Source organism: Schistocerca nitens, chromosome 4 (genome assembly GCF_023898315.1).
Source record: "Schistocerca nitens isolate TAMUIC-IGC-003100 chromosome 4, iqSchNite1.1, whole genome shotgun sequence".
Lineage (NCBI taxonomy): Eukaryota > Metazoa > Arthropoda > Insecta > Orthoptera > Acrididae > Schistocerca > Schistocerca nitens.
The window spans coordinates 276,173,338-276,193,142 of NC_064617.1; the positions used below are offsets into that span (position 1 = coordinate 276,173,338).

Sequence of the window (19,805 nt, forward strand, 5' to 3'; positions counted from 1 at the left end):
AGGTTGTATTTGCTGTCGTATCGATTGAGGTGCAGCAACAGTGACGTCACAAACTGCAATTGTAAAGTAACAGAACACTGATTTCAACGTAATTTCACGCTTATTGCTTTAATTCAAGCTATAGTGAATCATCTTATCAGTGACTTACATTTTTCAAGGAGCTGTGATCAGACGATGATTAATAGATTTGTTTATCCACAGTCTCCTTGAAAGGAACAACAAGGGCAAAAAAGGAATATCACACGTTAGTACTCGGCTGAAGTGAAGAAATCTCGGAATCTGACATTGCTTACAAACGTGAAATGTTTGCTGCATGCAGAGACAGGGGTCTTAACATGCGACGCGGAAATTCATAGATGAAACTCTGAGTGACTGCGGTCTCTGTTGCGCTATCAAAGATGTTGTAATAGCAACTGTCAAAGCAAGTAAACAAATGTTTACGTTTGCAAAACAATGTTGTTATAGAATGTTTCGGTGTTGAATTTTGTGTTTATTATTGCTGTGTTATAGCTTACACAACATTCTTACACGCCAACAAAATGAGTGCTGTTCGCCAGTCTTCATGTGAATGGTGAGGTTATGTGTATAACAGTTTTCCATCCTATAAGACTGATTCATTTTCCACATTGGCACAACAACACTACCGCTTTATAATATAAATAAAAAAGTGCAGTTAGTGCTACTGTTGTCAAAAAGTTGTGTGTTCTGTTTTTCAAAGCGGCGGTGACATGTGTCATTCGTACTACAAGTACCAGTAAATATATAGCAAATTTTGTCCCCGCTCTCGCATCCAATGACATAAAAAAAGCTGACAAACATAAAGTAAATATCAACTGACCTTACAACTATTTATCGATAGTTAATGTCGAAATCATTTACAATAGTTATATAAGTGTTCATGAGCAAGATGTAATCGGTGGGAAATAAAAATGCATCAAAACTTTGTTTTTACTATCTTTCTGTTGCTAATATTGCGCTGTGCGGTTGTCAGAATATCTCAACAATCTTACACAAATACAAGCAATGAAAATTTTAAGTTAGACAATAAGAAAAATGTTGATATGCTTAGTAACCTATGTTTTGATTAGTTATCGGTCGTCAGCCATTAACAACAGTTGACTATTCTAGTAGTAATATAGCGATGAGGCGCCGTGGTAAGAACACCGGACTATATAACGTTCCGGAGCTGTGATGATCAAATTCCCGTTTGATCAACATTGTATGGATTTTTCATGATTTCCTTGGTTCATTTGAAGCTTTCGCCGAAAGCCCTTGGCCAGTCTGTACATATGCTCTGTCTTAACGATCTCATCATCAACTGGGCATTATACCAGATTTTACTAGCCTTTCTAGTTAATTTATATTCGAACAATTAATAAATCATTTGTATCACAGTTATTGATTCAGTATCTTATAAATACAATTCCTTCTAATGCAAGGCAGTATAGTACAGTGATATACAATGACAATGATCAGCAGCTGAATACTTTGATATAATTTCAAAGCCTATCCATTGCTTTTAAATCCAAACATCATGCCCATTACCTTTACACTTTTACATTTTTAGGCAACTTTTCTTCTAATAATGTCTGACATTCAAAACTGTTTTGAGAATGGCAAATTAGATGCTCTTAGTGCCACCAAAAACTATGTGTACATCAATGGGATGATGGATGGTGACAGGAAGAGCATCCAGCCACACACTACTGCTAACAGCCAAATCCAGATAGACATCCCAATCCCATTGAAACACCATAGCCTATAAGGCCAGGAAATAGAAGAAGAAGAAGAGGGCAGAATGTCTGCCATGCGCTTATCAATGGCACCATCTCAGCATTTACCTTAGCAACTTCGGGAAACCATAGAAAACCCAAGTCAAGATTGGTGAATGAGGTATGAATCCTGCTCTTCCTGAATGTGAGTCTGGTGCATTACCACTGGCTTAGCCACTTTATGTGTTATATGATTTGAAAAGAAAACAACATGTATCTAATCTGCAAGGATCTTACATCATGCACAAGAAATATAATTATGATATAATAAGAACATGAAACTTTTTTATATTATTATTCTGAAAAATGTACACACATGATCACATTATGTAACATTTCTGAAAAATATAAACACATGAACACCTACCAACACTAAATGCATCACAACTATTCTTGCAGAGATGTATTGCACTGCATCTGAAACAGAGAAAACGGGAAACCAACAAGAGAAACATTTTTGTGCAATGACAGGCACATCGTACATGGTACACCTGGTAATACATTAAAACTTTGGCCTACTTAACAAGAAATTGGGATCTAGTATTCCTGTAAGCTAACGTATTCAGTTACACTGCAGAAACATTTTGAATGAGAAATGTTTGGTAGGCCTATCTCATGAGCAAAGAATGGTAATTGTGTACATTTCGAATGGATCCACGTTGTGAGTATTTCCTGTTCTTGAGAACCTGTCCTTCATATGTTTGGTTTATTCAACATATTCAGAAATGTTGTTTTTGATATAGAATAACAAACAATAGATGTATAAATTAATAACTTTGTGCCCTCAGAGTCTGATGAAAAGAGACAACTGAGTTCCATATGAACAGTCTTGCAGATTATAAACAACCTTGTTTGTTGTTTTAAAATGTTGAGAGTGTGAAGGGAATATCCTCATAAAAGTAGGCTATTTGAAATATGAAATCAGGGTAGTCAAAAATACATAACTCAAAAATAATCATTGCTTAAAAATAATCATTGCTTACTCCATCTCCTAGTGTTTACTTGAGGTAAAATACCTGAAATATCTTTAGCTAGAAATGTTGATTTTTCCTTCAAGAGTTGCTGGATTCAAATCCTAGTTGACCTTCTATAAGAAACCAAAACAGATTTAATGATTTTGACATCTCTGTAGCTAAATTTACTATCATTGATCAGAGTAATGTTGGCTGGTGGTATATTATGGATGGAATGGAAGGAAAAGATTTAAAATACTTTATAACTGTAATTGTTAGCATATCACTGTGAATACACTGAGGAAAATGCCTGCAAATCTATGAAGGAGAATAAAAAGGGACTAGGAAAAAATAGTAGACTAACGTAACGCTCCACATAGATACACTGTTTTTCACTTTCAAGCCTGTCGACATGCTGTGTTGCCAAGAGCAAAGTTTTATCTTAGCTACAGATTAGTTAACATCATAGATGGCACAGCAGAAGAGTGGCAAGTAGCTTGGAGTACAATTTTTCTCAAGGTCTACCTGTTCATTAATTTTTTAAGATATATCTCCAGTGCTTATAGAATATTGTCAACATTTACTGTTTTCAGTTTTTTGGGAGAGTTACCAGAGAGTATTTGGTTGCAGAAAGGATACAAATGTAGAAAAAACTGTACAAGTCACACACAGAGATGGAAGAATATTTGAGACTGCTTCCATCAGCAGAATATCTTAATGCATTAAACAGCCTGCAGTTCCTGTGGTCGTCTTAGAGCTCATACTCAAGCTGACATTGCAGACCTTGTGTTCCCTCTTCCTGTTTCAGTTGAGCACCCATTTTCTCATTTAATTTTTTATCCTTCGATTGTGGTGCTACAGTATTCCAACTGCATCTGACAAATATATTGAGAATGTCCATATAGTGGAGGATGTGACCTTGTTTTTGACATGAATGCAATCATTCCACTTCATTTTTGTGGGAAATAAAATATGGGTTACACTTCTGCCACACTAACTAATGTGTTGTACTGTGACACAGATTTTTTAATATGTACTCTTGGAACTGCGTTAACAGCAGAAGGATTCCAGTTTTTACTGTTGTTGGCAGCTGTTGAAGCAGAGCAAGTTATATTTCATTTACAACACTAATGAAGAGCAAAAGTACTGCTTTATTCTGCGGGAACAGGAACATGGCTGTGACTCTTCAAGCTTTCATAGTAGATGTGTTCAATATATGGCTTTTGGGCCTACTGCTAGATCAAAACTTGTAAATCCCACAATATTTCTTTGAAGCAGATTTTCGAGATCATCATGTGGTGACTGTTGGCTACTGCTGTTGGAATTTGAGATATGTTGGCAGACCTAAGAGCCATGTGTTGGAGCTACATAAATGTATGTAGTCAATGTATTACAGCATTATAAGACAGAAGTTAGCACATTACATAACTGCAGTCCCTTTTTTTAATGGATTCTTCCATCACTTTTTGGTAGAACAATTCCATATTTAACAATGGAGAATCCAGGATAGAATGTAACAGTATTATGAAAAGGATAGCTGCTACTCACCATATAGCAGAGATGCTGAGTCACAGGTAGGCACAACAAAAAGATTGTCGGAAAGTGAGCTTTCGGCCAATAAGGCCTTCGTCGGAAACAGACAACATACACACACGCACTCATGCAAATGCAACTCACACACACTTGACCAGAATCTGTGGCAGCTGACGCCAGGCTTAGATTTCACTAAAGATAACTGCATAATCTGCAAAAAGCCTGAGGTTACTATAAATATTGTCCACAAGATCATTGATACACAACACGAACAGCAAGGGTCGCAACACACTTCCCTGGGGAACACCTGAAGTTCTACATCTAAACTCTTCAAACCACCGTGAGGTGCATGGCAGAGGTTACGTCCCATTGTACAAGTTATAAGGGTTTCTTCCAGTTCTATTCACGTATGAAGTGCGGGAAGATTGATTGTTTGAATTCCTCTGTGCATGCAGTGATTATTCTGATCTTATCCTTACAATCCCTATATAAGTAATATGTAGGAGGTTGTAGTGTGTTCCATGAGGAATCATTTAAAGCCAGTTTTTGAAACTTTGTCAGTAGACTTTTTTAGGATAGTTTACACCTATCTTAAAGAGTCTTCCAGTTTAGTTCCTTCAGTATCTCTGATACTGATTAAACAAGCCTGTGACCATTCATGCTGCCCTTCTCTGTATACATTTAATATCCCCTGTTAGTCCTATCTGGTACAGTCCCACACACTTGAGCAATATTCTAGAACCGGTCGCATGAACAATTTCTAAACAATCTCCTTTGTAGATTTATTGTACATTCCCAATACTCCACCAAAAAAACAAAGTCTACCACTTACTTTACCCATGGCTGAACCTATGTGATCATTCCATTTCAGATCCCTACAAAGTGTTACACCCAGGTATTTATATGACTTGGCTGATTCCAGCAGTGACTCATTGATGTTATAGTTACAGGCTACTATGTTTTTTCGTTTTGTGAAGTGCAAAATTTTACATTTCTGAACATTTAAAGCAAGTTCCCAATCTGTCCATTACTTTGAAATCTTATCAAGATCTGACTGAATATTAATCCAGATTCTTTCAGATACTACTTCATTATACATAACTGCATCATCTGCAAAAGCCTGATATTAGTATTAATATTTTGTGCGGTGTTGTAAATATACAACATGAATAGCAAGGGCCCCAGCACACTTCCCTGGCACACACCCAAAGTTACTTCTACATCTGATGATGACACTCTGGCCAAGATAACATGCTGCATCCTCCATACCAAAAAGTCCTCAAGCCAGTCTCAAATTTCACTTTATAGCCCATATTATCATACTTCTGACAATAAGCATAGGTGTGGTACTGCGTCAGTTACTTTTTGGAAGTCAAGAAATACAGAATCTACCTGATTGCCTTGGTCTAAAGCTTTCAGTATGTTATGTGAGAAAAGTGCAAGTGGGATATCACATGATGTTTTCGAAGTCCATGCTGGTTGCCATTGAGGAGGCCATTCTGTTCAAGATACCTCATTAAATTTGAGCTCAAAATATGTTCTAAGATTCTACAACAAGTTGATGTCAAGGATATTGGATGGTAGTTGTGTGAATCACTTCTACTACCCTTCCTGTAGACAAGTGTGATGTGCTTTCTTCCATGAAGTTGGCATGGGTTTTTGTTTGAGGAATCTAAGCTAGATTATAGTTGGAAGAGGGGCAAACTCAGCTGCAAAATCAGTACAGAATTTGATAGGGATTCCATCGGACCCTGGAACTTTGTTCAGTTTTAAAGATTTCATGTATTTCTCATTACCACTGACACCAGAACTCATTTCACTCAATTTTTAGTAGTATAAAGATTAAATTTGGGCAATTCTCCTGTTGTTGTTTTTTTTTCTTGTAAAGGAATGTTTGAAAACAGAGTTAAGCTTTTACTTTTGCTTTGCTACTCTCAGTTTCAGATCCTGTTTTATTCTCTAGGAAGTGGAACTAACTTTGGTGCCACTAACAGCCTGTCAATACAACCAGAATTTCTTTGGGTTTTGTGAAAGATCATTTGACTGTATTCTTCAACAGTAGTCACTGTAGGCTACACGCATTGTTCTCTTGACAGCCAATTGCATTTCATTCAGCATCTCTCTGTCTATTGCCCTATGCTTTGTTTTACACCTATTATGTAATATTCTCTGTTTAAAGGTTTCTTTACAGTGACTGTATACCATAGAGGATCCCTCCCATTATGAACTGCTGTGCTGGGTCCATATCTATTCACTGCATTGTCAGCTATTGTTCCTCTACATGCTTCTGCCCAGTGCTAAAAGTTTCAAGTTACAGCATTCATTCATCGGCCAACTCCATTGCTTCTTCATTCCTAGTGATGAGGTTTTTCACACAGTCACCCTGAGTATTATTCGGTTGAAACAATAACAGTGTATCGATTGTTGTTCTGGCCTCGCAGCCTTGGTGCAGAAGGAAAGGTGTGAAGCCTGTATCTCGCTTCGCTGTTTTGTATGCAAATGTCATGACAGGCAGTGTTGTATCTTGATCCCTCTGCTCAACATCAATGTACATCAAGAACATATCTGCCAATGTCTTATTAAAGCATTGTGCGAGAACCTTCATCCGTGGATGGTAAGCAGTTGTCATACTTTGGGTGATGTGACAATGTGAAACTGCTTTTGTTACTAGTCTCTTGTGGAAAACTTTCCAACAATCAGAGCACTGAGGGAGCAGGATGGCCCAAGTGTTGAACTGATATCTTCTTCAAGTAACCTTGTAATTTCTGGAACTTCAGCAGTTAGCACAGCCTTGGTGACAGCATGGCAAGTGAGGTAATTAGGATAGACTATTGTCCATCTATTCCTATTCGTGAACTTCAAGAACCTCCACAAGAGGTTGATTCCAGTTTTGTGGAATGGCACTGTTGCAGGCGAGTTTGGTACAAAATGCTCCAAAGATTATTCCAGCTGTGCTTTGTTGTTGGAATACTTTGCAGTGGCTCACATACTGTCTAACAGATCCATAGAAACTTAGCCAGTGATACCTGTATCTGTTTCTTTAGTCTTTATGAACAGATGTCGGAGTGTCTTGGAAAAACTTCAGGATAGCTGGCCATAGCTGAGTTGGAATGGCAAGTAACCATTTCTGCCCCATTGGATCATAGTTCCTTATACAAAGTGCTCTGTTAATTAATTGGAATTCTCCTTCGGTCAGTTTGTCCACCTTCAAGGCTTCTGTCGTTTCCAGCAGAGCTGGATCATCCCTCTGTTCAGCAGCAGTGCTCACACACACACACACACACACACACACACACACACACACACACACACACACACAACATAAAGGAATTATCTGAATGGGACAGAATCAGTATATGCAATGTACAAACAAATGATGATGAATACAACAATTTCAGAAAAATTGGATGATTTATTCAAGAGAAAGAGCTTCGCAAACTGAGCAAGTCAATAATGCTTTGGTCCACATCTGGCCCTTATGTAAGCAGTAATTCGGCTTTCCATTGATTGATAGAGGATGTTAGATTATCAATATCCCAAGCTGGTTGGAGGTCACTGCCCATAATGATTCAATCTTTGTCAATTGGGGAGAAATCTGACAACCTTGATGGCCCAGGTGGGATTTGGCAGTACGAAGACAAGCAGTAGAAGCTGTCACCATGTGTAGGCGGGCATTATCTTGCTGAAGTGTAAGTTCAAGATGGCTTTCCATGAAAGACAACAAAATTGAGTGTAGGATATCACTGACATACCACTGTGCTATGTATGATAACTGAAGGGGTCCTGCTATGAAACAAAATAGCACCACAGACTATCACTCATGGTTGTCAGGCTGTTTGGTGGATGACGATTGGGTTGGAATCCCACTCCTGTCCTGGGCATCTCCAGACTTATATTTGCTGGTAATTGGGGCTCAATTTGAAGCAGGACTCATCACTGTAGACAATTCTACTCTAGTCAGTGAGATTCTAGACTGACACATTTTCGACCTGCTAAATTTGCAAAGCTCTTTCTCTTTAATAAATAATGCAATGTTTCTGAAATTGTAATAATTTGTTTGTCTGTATGTGTATGTCACATCTACTAACTTCCATCCCATCCAGATAATTCCTTCATAGTGGTTTTCTTTTATTTTCTGTAGAGTGTATTCAGTGGGTCTGAATGTATAACGTACATTGGAAAGACGGATTAGACATCATAGATGGGGAGTGTTCATTGCAGTTGATGAAATACTGTCTCCTATGACGTCAGTTTTGAGTGTGGCTGTGAAGTTACCTGGACATGTATAATATGTATAGGTAAAATCAAGTTAATTGTTGAATGTTTCTGCTGACTGTCCAATTCTGCCATAATAGTTTTAGAGTCTTTCAGAGAAAATCTATGCTCTGTAGCACAGAAATACCCAGATCACGCAGTATTAGTTGGAGGCAACTTTAACCTACTGAGTGTAGACTGGGACATCTATGGGTACATTGTGGGGAGTACAGACAGGCAATCTTGTGAAGTACTTTTGGACACGTCTTCTGAAATCTGTCTTGAGCAGCTAGTTCGACAGCCTGCATGCAATGGAAATATTTTAGACCTTGTTGCTACAAACCTTATCGATGGTGTCACTATAGTGACAGGGAATAGTGATCATGATGTCATCACAGCAATGGTGGTTATCAAAGTTAATAAATCAATCTGCTAGAAAGAGCAGATAAGCAGTTGGTAGCATCCAACTTAAACAATAAATAGAGATCATTTAGTTCCATTATGACTGGAAGTAGAGGAATTATGGGTCAAGTTAAATGGATTGTAAATCGCGCTCTGGAGAAGTGTATGCTGAGTAAGTAGATTAAGGAGGGGAAAGACCCACTGTGGTATAACAACAGACTTCAGTGACATGGACTGTTGCACATTTCTTTCACAAGAGAATGCGCGAAAGCAACAGGCAAAAGTTAGCAGAGATCTGTGTGGGTGTAAAAAGATCAATGTGCGAAGCATGCAACAACTACCGCTATCATACCTTAGCAGAGGATCTAACCGAAACTTGTGAAAATTGTGGTCCTACATTAAATTGCTAAGCATATCAAAGGCTTTTGTCCAGTCACTCATTGACCATTATGATGTAGCAATAGAAGACAGCAAAAGGAAAGCAGAAGTTTAAAATTTTGTATTTAAGATATCATTCATGCAGGAGGATTGCACAAACATACTGCCATTTGACCATTGCACAGACTCCCATATGGAGGACATAGTGGTAGTCACACCTGGTGCAGAGAAGCAACTGATAAAATTGAAAAAAAGCCACCATATCTCGATGGAATCTCAGTTTGGTTGTGCAAGGAGCACTCTACGGCATTGGCCCCTTAATTAGGTTGCTTTTATTCGCACTCTTGCCCAGCACAAAGCCCCAAGTGACTGGAAAAAAGAACAGATTACCCCTGTATACAAGAAGGGATGCAAGAACTGACCCACAGAATTACAGACCAATTTCCTTAACAGTGATTTGCTCAAGAATTCTTGAACATATTCTCATTTCAAAAATAATAAAGTTCCTTGAGACAGAAAAGATCCTGTCCATAAACCAGCAGTTTTCGAAAGAGTCACTCATGCAACACTCAGCTTGCCCTTTTGTCACATGATAACCTGCAAACCATAGCTGAAAGGCAACAGGCAGATTCCATACTCCTAGATTTCAGAAAAGGGTTTGACAGGGTGCCACGCTACAGACTGTTAGTGAAGGTACGAGTACACATAATAATTTCCAGATATGAGAATGGCTCAAAGACTTTTTAAGTAATAGGATCCAGTACGTTGTCCTCGATGGTGAGTGTCCTTTAGAGAAAAGGGTATCAAGTGTAATACTCGAGGGAAGTTTGATGGGACCACTATTATTCTCTCTCTCTCTCTCTCTCTCTCTCTCTCTCTCTGTCTGTCTGTCTGTCTGTCTCTCTCTCTCTCTCTCTCTCTCTCTCTCTCTCTCTCTCTCTCTGTGTGTGTGTGTGTGTGTGTGTGTGTGTGTGTGAAGCCTTCTTGGTTACCCAGGCCTGCCAACCCAAAGTTTGGTACAGATTTATTGATGACATCTTCATGATCTGGACTCACAGTGAAGAAGAACTCCAGAATTTCCTCTCCAACCTCAACTCCTTTGGTTCCATCAGATTCACCTGGTCCTACTCCAAATCCCATGCCACTTTCCTTGACGTTGACCTCCACCTGTCCAATGGCCAGCTTCACACGTCCGTCCACATCAAACCCACCAACAAGCAACAGTACCTCCATTATGACAGCTGCCATCCATTCCACATCAAACGGTCCCTTCCCTATAGCCTAGGTCTTTGTGGCAAACGAATCTGCTCCAGTCCGGAATCCCTGAACCATTACACCAACAACCTGAAAACAGCTTTCGCATCCCGCAACTACCCTCCCGACCTGGTACAGAAGCAAATAACCAGAGCCACTTCCTCATCTCCTCAAACCCAGAACCTCCCACAGAAGAACCCCAAAAGTGCCCCACTTGTGACAGGATACTTTCCGGGACTGGATCAGACTCTGAATGTGGCTCTCCAGCAGGGATACGACTTCCTCAAATCCTGCCCTGAAATGAGATCCATCCTTCATGAAATCCTCCCCACTCCACCAAGAGTGTCTTTCTGCCGTCCACCTAACTTTCGTAAGCCCTTAGTTCATCCCTATGAAATCCCCAAACCACCTTCCTTACCCTCTGGCTCATACCCTTGTAACCGCCCCTGGTGTAAAACCTGTCCAATGCACCCTCCCACCACCACCTACTCCAGTCCTGTAACCCGGAAGGTGTACACGATCAAAGGCAGAGCCACGTGTGAAAGCACCCACGTGATTTACCAACTGACCTGCCTACACTGTGAAGCTTTCTATGTGAGAATGACCAGCAACAAGCTGTCCATTCGCATGAATGGACACAGGCAGTCTGTGTTTGTTGGTAATGAGGATCACCCTGTGGCCAAACATGCCTTGGTGCACGGCCAGCACATCTTGGCACAGTGTTACACCGTCCGGGTTATCTGGATGCTTCCCACTAACACCAACCTGTCAGAACTCCGGAGATGGGAACTTGCCCTTCAGTATATCCTCTCTTCTCGTTATCCGCCAGGCCTCAATCTCCACTAATTTCAATTTGCCGCCACTCATACCTCACCTGTCTTTCAACAACATCTTTGCCTCTGTACTTCTGCCTCGACTGACATCTCTGCCCAAACTCTTTGCCTTTACAAATGTCTGCTTGTGTCTGTGTATGTGCGGATGGATATGTGTGTGTGTGCGAGTGTATACCTGTCCTTTTTTCCCCCCAAGGTAAGTCTTTCCGCTCCCGGGATTGGAATGACTCCTCACCCTCTCCCTTAAAACCCACATTGTTTCGTCTTTCCCTCTCCTTCCCTCTTTCCTGATGAGGCAACAGTTTGTTGCGAAAGCTTGAATTTCGTGTGTATGTTTGTGTTTGTTTGTGTGTCTATTGACCTGCCAGCACTTTCGTTCGGTAAGCCACATCATCTGTGTTTTTAGATATATTTTTCCCACGTGGAAGTTTCCCTCTATTATATGTGTGTGTATATATATATGAACCGATGGACAGGGTGAACAGCAGCCTCTGGCTGTTCGCTGATTACGCTGTGGTGTACAGAAAGGTGTCATCATTGAGTAGCTGTTGGAGGCTACGAGATAACTTAGACAAAATTCCTAATTGGTGTTCTGGTATACAGGCCTGACGAGTTTGAAAGCCCTCCAGAACACTTGGACCTAGACAACACCCACTAGGTGGCAATAATAATATTTGCGAGAGTTTCTGTTGCCGCCTCAGCACTAAGTGTGGGCCACACCCCATGCTTTGGCCTATCAGCACATACAGCCACACTACAAGGTCAGCTGCATTGAGGTCCAAACCTCAGTCATGTTCCGGCTACACTTATGTATCGTTCCTTGTATGCAGCATTGCTTGGCGTTACATATTGCTACGTCTAGGTTCTCGATATGGCTTATACTTCGGACTTGTCACTGCATCATATTTTCTTGTTGTTCGTCCACTGTTATTGTTGTACTTGGTGACATTCGGCAACTCACGATTCAATGCCCTCAGCCGATCAGCCAGCACTTGCCAATTGTGTCATATTCTGGTTACTATAAATCAGCAACGAGGGAAAAGGTTAACAGTGTCTTATGGATGTGAAATCGTGCAATCCATGGCATGGAACAGTAACAGCAAGAGTTGCTCTGCAGCAGCAAACCAACCTGTTACGTCAGGAAATTCAGGTTTTGTCACAACACTTGCAGGTACAGAGTTGATAACCTGTTCAGGCTGTGATTGCTTTCCAGATAGAGTCCCACCCATCCTTGTTCCCACGGTTTAATGCCACCAAAGAAGATTAGGATACATATTTGCAGCAGCTAAAGCAGCACGTCACCACTATTAGAGTTTCTGATGTGCAACTGACTTAATACTGTTTTGGAATCCACCTGTCTCCTGAAAACCTTATGCCCTCATATATTTGAACTCCACCATTGTGGAGTATGTTATGGATGAAGGCTTTCGCCAGGCAATGTGCCTCCCTGGCTAGGACTGAACAGAGATGTTGATGCCATGATGTGCAGCTGTTCTACATGTGCCCAATGTCAGGCTGCTCCACTTTGATCTTTTGCCCCCATGCCCACTTCCCATCGCCCCCAAGACCGCATTCATCTGGACTTTGAGGGTCCTTTTGTGATCTCTATGTCACTCATTGTTATGGATGATTATTCCAACTACCCATATGTGGTTAACATGGCTTCCACCAGTACAACCACCACCCTCAATGCATTTACCCCAATCCTCACTATCAAAGGGCTTTCTCATACCCTTGTTCACATCAATGTGCACCAGTTCATGGTGGCGGCCTTTGAACAGTTCTGCATTGCTAATGGCATTAAACACTTGTTTAGCCCACCTTTCCACCCATCCTCCAATGGCGAAGGGGAGCAGATGATGCATATGTTTAAATAACAAATGTTGAAAGCAGTCGGCAGATCCACCACTCAGCAGTGGCACTCACAATGTTCCTGAGCACCTACAGGACCACTCCTGTTCATGATCGCAGCCCACCAGAGCACCTCCATGGGCGACAGCCATGTACTCTCCACCACCTGTTGGCACGCTCTCAGAACCCCAAGTCTGACATGCTGGGCAATACGCCCAGGTTCAGCAGTCTGGACACATTTATTTGGAGCAAAACCTTCGTAGGTGCCAACTACAGTTGCCTGGGCTGTGCCTTCTGACAGTTCATACTCCAACGAGTTTGAAAACGTGCAGCCGCTAGGCAGTGCTCCTAGTATTTGCGAGTGCTGCTGTCACCACCTCGGCACTAGACACAGGCCACACACCACACTCCAGCCTACCAGCAGCTGCGCTATAAAGCGAGCCACGCTGGGATCCATACCTCAATGGTGTTCTGACAGCATTTATGTATAGTTCCTCATATGCAGCATTGCTAGGCTTCACATATTGCTACGTCTAGTTCTCGATTTAATTTACACTCTGGACTTGTCATTCTGTCATGTTGTTTGTCTGCCATCAGCATCTCTATGTTTGTTATACACTTTTGAATACCTCTATGATACTGCACTGCTGAAACCTGTGTGACCATCTTGCCAGTCAACCCAGCAGATCCATCTGGCTAGTCAGCCAGAAGGGAGAATGGAGGTCTGTCATGACAATAATGGTGTGCCAAACAAAACAGCTGGAACTTGATGGCTCAAACATCTGCAAGGTACTCTTTTCCTCTGTTGTGGAATAATTTATCTTGGACTTGGAGAGTAGTACTCTGGTAGCATAAGCTATCACCTTTTTGGCACCTTATTGATCTTGTACTACTACTACTCTATTCCAAAACCATTAGCATCAGTGTGAAGATCATTCTCGGTACACTTGTTGTACAGTGCTAGATCTGGAGAATATGTTAGGGCCTCCTTAAGGACAACGCAAGGTCTTGTATGCTCCTTGTTTCAGGAAAATTTGGGGCCTCCTTGCAGTAGTTCCTGCAATGGAAGTGCCTCATAAAGAAGTCCTTTATGAGTCAACGGTAGTACGAGCACATTCTGGGAGTACATTGCACATCACAGTTGTGTTGAAAAGTCGGAAAATCGGTGACTGCTCGTATTTTCTTTAGGTTGAAATGAACTCCATCGCCATTGACTAGGTGCCCCAAGATTTTTATTTCTTGGGTGACAAGACGCACTTTTTTAGATTCAGGCAGAGGCCTACAGGCTGAACACACTTGAGTACCAGTGTCAGGTGGCTAGCTGTTTTTCAGATGTATTTAAAAAAAAATAACAATTTTGTGCAAATGCCAAAGACACATTGTCCATTTAAGGTGTCAAAGCAAGTTATCCATCATATGTTTGATGGTGGCTGGAGCATTGCTCAGTTCAACTTTGAAATCATAGAGACCATCAGGAGCTATGAAGGCAGTCTTTTCTCAGCCGCACCAACCTCAATTTGCCAGTATCCCGTCTGCATGTCCGTAGTTGATAAATGCTTTGCTCCTTTCAACCAGTTTAAGGTGTCATCAGTGCAAGGCAGTGGATAGACTTTTTCTTTGTGATTTTGTTCAGTCATTGATAGTCAACGCGGAAACGCAATATGCTATCTTTTTTCTTTCCAAGGACCACAGTGGAAGACCAAGGACTCTCTGAACATTCAGTAATTGTCATCTTGCAGCATCTTCTCCATTTACTTCTGGATTATTCGTCATTCAGCCAGTGACACCCTGTATGTGTGCTGGCTAATTGGTGGATGATCCCCATTGTTGATATGGTGTTTTAACTTGGATGCTTGGTCTGTTTTTATCCACTCCTGATTTAAAAGCATCTTAAAACGGATGCAGAGCAGCTGTCACTCGCGACGTTATTCCTTGGTCAGCCAGACCCTATTAGCTGTTCATACTAGCTTCCTCCACTGCATTGTATTTAATTCTTCGTTAACAACACCAAGCTACCCTCCATGGACTTGCTGGGCTTACTCAGTGCGCATAACTTTAGGGATGAGTAGATGCTTCTTGACACAATTAATGATTCAAAGTTCTCCGTTTCCACCTACAATGTTTTCAATCATTGCTGGCATGTAGATTTGTTTTGTGAGCCTAAGTAACTTCTTGCAATCGAGAAAATCTTCATATTTTAACTGAACATATTGATTGCTGACTGGAACTCATCTCATTGATAATGGTGGAATAATATCTTCAGTGGCAAACAACTGTCCAGAGCAACCTTTGTTATGTGTGCTTGTTGGAATACCTTCGTCAATCTGGAGCTCTGATTTTAATTGCTTTTGTACCAGGGAATATAGTCTTCTTTAGCCAATGATTCTAAGATAGGGAAAAGGAAGCCTCCAAGTCGACTTGCACCCAAACATGTCAGCCGTTGATGATGATGTCCATGATATTTCTTGACATTTTTATGACTGTCATCCACGGACAATTTGCGTCTATGAGGGGTTCACTGCAGTAGATATTTGTTGCACTTGGTTTCCTGAAGTTAGTGGCTGGATGAGTGGCAGGTACCTCTGTTGGACAACTGGGAACTGCTATGGGATGTTGAGGAGTGATTTCATTCAGTGTATGGTGATGGGCTTCATCCCATATATCAACTGTTGTTGACTGCAGCTGGCTGGCATGAATAGAACTGTTGTGATGGGCAATGTCTGGTGGTGTATTAATTGTCAAAAACTTGCTTTCTTTCTCTGCAGTTGCATAGAACATGATCGGGGCATCCACAGTGAACACAGTGGTGTATTGTCCTCTGTCCTGTAAATGTCTCTTCTTCTGCGAGGCATTGTAGTTGGTGGAGGAGTCAGTTGTAGCCACATTGGTTGGATGTTGTGTTGTCATTTGATGGCTCCGGCATAAGTCTGAGTTGTCTAAGTCTGTTCTTCCTGATGCATTCGGCTGGTGGCGGTGATTAGTGCTAAAGACTGATACATCTTTTCTTCAACATTATATTCCAATTGACATTCAAGGCTGTTATCTCTTGTGTACTCAGTCCAACATTTCTGGCTGCCATACACTGCTGCATCTCTTCCCTTACTAGCTGTGTATGAGAGAGGCGAGCTCATGGTGATCTTCCACAACTGCCATAAGAACTACATTCAGCAGTCAGTCATACATCTTTCATCTTATTCTTCTCTCTTTTATTTCCTCAATTCATTGGCACAATTTTATAAAGTCCTCGTTGTCATGACATCCTTTACCAGAATAACTTGATTTGTCTTCTGCAACTCTTTTCATCGGGTGTGAGATTTTGTTGGCTTCTGTCATGTTAGAATTCACAATTTGACAAAGAGCCAAAACATTTTGTCCTGTCCAATCAAAATTACACATTTGCCAAACACATCATGTCATACTAGCTGTTGTATTTTGTTACTGTGTCAGATACCTTCGGCTATTTTGTTGGGTCCTAACCACCGTCTCTGGAAAATGCTGATGGATGCCTGATGTGCAACTGACCTAATGCTGTTTTGGAATCCACCTGTCTCCTGGATATCCATGTCTTAGGAATGGTGAACTGCTGGTATTTTTATTTCTGTCGATGTTCACAATGTTTCTTATGTTACTAATTGGAATGACAGGGATGTAGTTGTTTTGAAGGATCAGGCATCTCTACCAAACAGTGTCTTGTCTTAATCACAATAAGTCCAAATCCGAATACAGGGTTGTCAGTGAAGTTCAATGTTTAGTATTAAAAGCACATTTATCACTGACATCAATGTACAGCCATAACAGAACTTACTTCCTAGACTCCGAGTGCAGCTATTTATACAAACATTGAATATTCTGTAATATTAAAATATGAAAAACATAGATATTTCAAGAACCTTCCAGAAACGATAAATTCCAAACAAAAAATAATTGCCCATGATTAGATTTGAACTTGTGACCAATAGCACATCAGCTAGCAACAGTAACCAGTACGCCACACTGCATGCACCACAGCTTGTAGCAATATTCATTTACTCTATGCTATTACATTCCTCTTTCTGTCCCACTTAGTTTCGCAGACAAATGTATGCAAAAGAATAGTGTCACTCACGAAACTTTGATTAGTTACATGCATTGTTATTGTTATTAAGATATAAAGTTCATCAGAGATGTCTTGTTACTTCTTGATGATTTCCCGAATACCTGCTCATCCTTTACACTGACAACTGTATGCCACAAAGAACTATTGATGCTAAAGTTATGTTAATAGGGGAATGGAGGATTAAGTTTCAACTTTCACGTCAAATCGCATCAACTTTCACAACAAATTGTAGCTTATTTAAAAGTTTTAGCTAACCAGAACTTAGATTATTAAAACTATTATAAGTCTTAGAAATCCAGTGAGTTATGTGAGTTTCATTTCCAGTAAATTGTTTTACTTGCTACTAAGTAAACTGGAGATTTCCAGAATTCTTAAGAATCATACAACATGGAACTTAGAAAGGGTAGCCATCTATTTCCATTTTCATTCACAAGTAGTTTATTCATGCTAATTGGGGTTAAGATGTGCTGCACTTAAAAGGCTACACTGTGGCTCCTTGCAGCCAAGGGTTTATCAATCACAAATTATTTAAACTATATATTGGAGCACAGTGAGTTGCTGTTTCAGATGATCTTTTGGGTGAAGCCTAATTAGTATGCAATATCTGATACACCTACAATATCTCAGTTGTACTGATCACACTCAGATTTGTGGAATCGTCATTCACATAACTACCATTTTTTGTAGAGCTGAAATGGAGCCTGTGATATTAATCAGAGATTTCCAGTGGGGTATGTGAAATGCTTATTAATTTCAGAAATAAGTTTGTTGTAATCAAAAGGAATGCAGACTCTTTTGAGAAGGGTGAATCAGTAATAAGTATCATATGTGTGCAGGAACAGGACTTGAACTTAGAACCTTGTCTTTTGTGGTCATTGCCTTATGGACAGATTTGGATGAGTAAATTTGAATTATGAGTTGTGCCGGGGTAGCTCACTTTGTAATCCTTGCCTGTGAAAGGCAAAGTTTGCAGTTTGAATCTGGGTGCAAGTGACAGTTTCTGAACAGTGGACACTGATTATGAAATTCCAGATAGATATAAAACTCAAATAAGAATACTAATTTAAAAAATTTCTCCATTTGTCAGCATAATCCCCAGCATATTGGGATCTTTCGCTGTATTTCACAAACCTTTGAATTCATGGAATACAAAATTCATAGCTGAGCAATGTATTCCTCTTTTTAAAATCATGTCACTGGGAAAGACTGAGACTACCAATTAATTTGGAAGTCATCTGGATCAAGTTTGCGGCTGGGCATTGAATGTTTGATAACTTTGTGAATGAAATTTCACAGTGCCTTAGTTGTATTGCGGACAGCATAAGGATGTATGTTCTTTTATAAGAGCATCAAATATTTGAGAGGAACACTCATTGCTTCTGTTGAATGACTGAAATTTCATGATAATGTTATAGTAAGAGTTGGCATTTGTAACTTTCCCTTGAGGCTGCAGTACAGTAAAAAGTATGCTTTCATGGCTCTAGAAAACTGTGAACATCGCTTTGGTGACATATGGTGTTACCTTAAACATTTTTTTTTTTTCATAAATAGTGCTGTGTTTTCCTATTCTATTGATGTGTACTTAGTCTTGCTCTCAAAACAATGAATACAAGCCAACTAACTTGTTGCATTTCAGGATAGCATATAATATCCTTCATCATTGTAAATATGATGTCCTGATTGCAGACATAGTCATTGCACGGAATCAGCTTGCATGGTGCCATCATGAACAAGTTATTATTATTATTATTATTATTATTATTATTTGGTGATTTACGTAAACTAACCACAGCAGCTACTGTAGTGTATATTGTTACCCTTGAGTCTTCTCAGTTTATATCTGGGCCCCGATCCACATTTGTCTTTTTAGAACTCTTCTTTTATCCACTCTTCAGAAAAATTCAGCATCCAATTTCAAAAAGCTGACATAGGTGGGAAATATGATTACTCACAAAAATCACACAGTGAGCACTGCTGAAGGGTTGCATACTCGTCTAGAGTGCTCCATCTCACACCTGCTGTCTTGCATTTCAAAACATAAGTTGTCATGTGTTGAATATTATCAGTTGCTAGCAAACTAATATATTGACCGACACAAAAAGTGCAACACTTCAATTTATTACAAAAACTGAAATTTATTTTAAGTTTAGGACACTTTTATGATACTTTTCCCTATTTTGTTGATATTCTGACCAGGAGTTTCTATTGTTTAAAGCTAAGGTAAAGATGTCCTCAAGCTGATAGTTGGTTTGAGCACTTCAGTCCTTTACACGGCATTGTCCTGTTGTAGGTGATTTGCCCTTGTCTTCCTCTACCTTTAAACTGATGTTCCTGGTCTGGCCATTTATAGGACCACTTTAGTATAATGTGGACTCTGAACCACGATGCAATGTGACATTTCTCACAAATCATCACCTGAGATGAAAGAAGTTCTTTGGCCAACTGGGATCAAACCTTGGAACTTTATATCTATCATGCT

At 40.2% G+C, this 19,805-nt stretch overlaps 1 protein-coding gene across 1 annotated transcript in view; it reads left to right on the forward strand.

Annotated features, from left to right (window-relative positions):
* The first annotated feature begins 404 nt into the window (after positions 1-404).
* The window catches only part of LOC126252462 (VPS35 endosomal protein-sorting factor-like), a 106,528-nt gene continuing 87,127 nt past the window's right edge, over positions 405-19,805 (forward strand). The window contains exon 1 of the mRNA XM_049953358.1: positions 405-571. Within this exon, the coding sequence (XP_049809315.1) occupies positions 540-571 (32 nt within the window). The 5' untranslated portion in view covers positions 405-539. The remainder of the gene's footprint in view (positions 572-19,805) is intronic.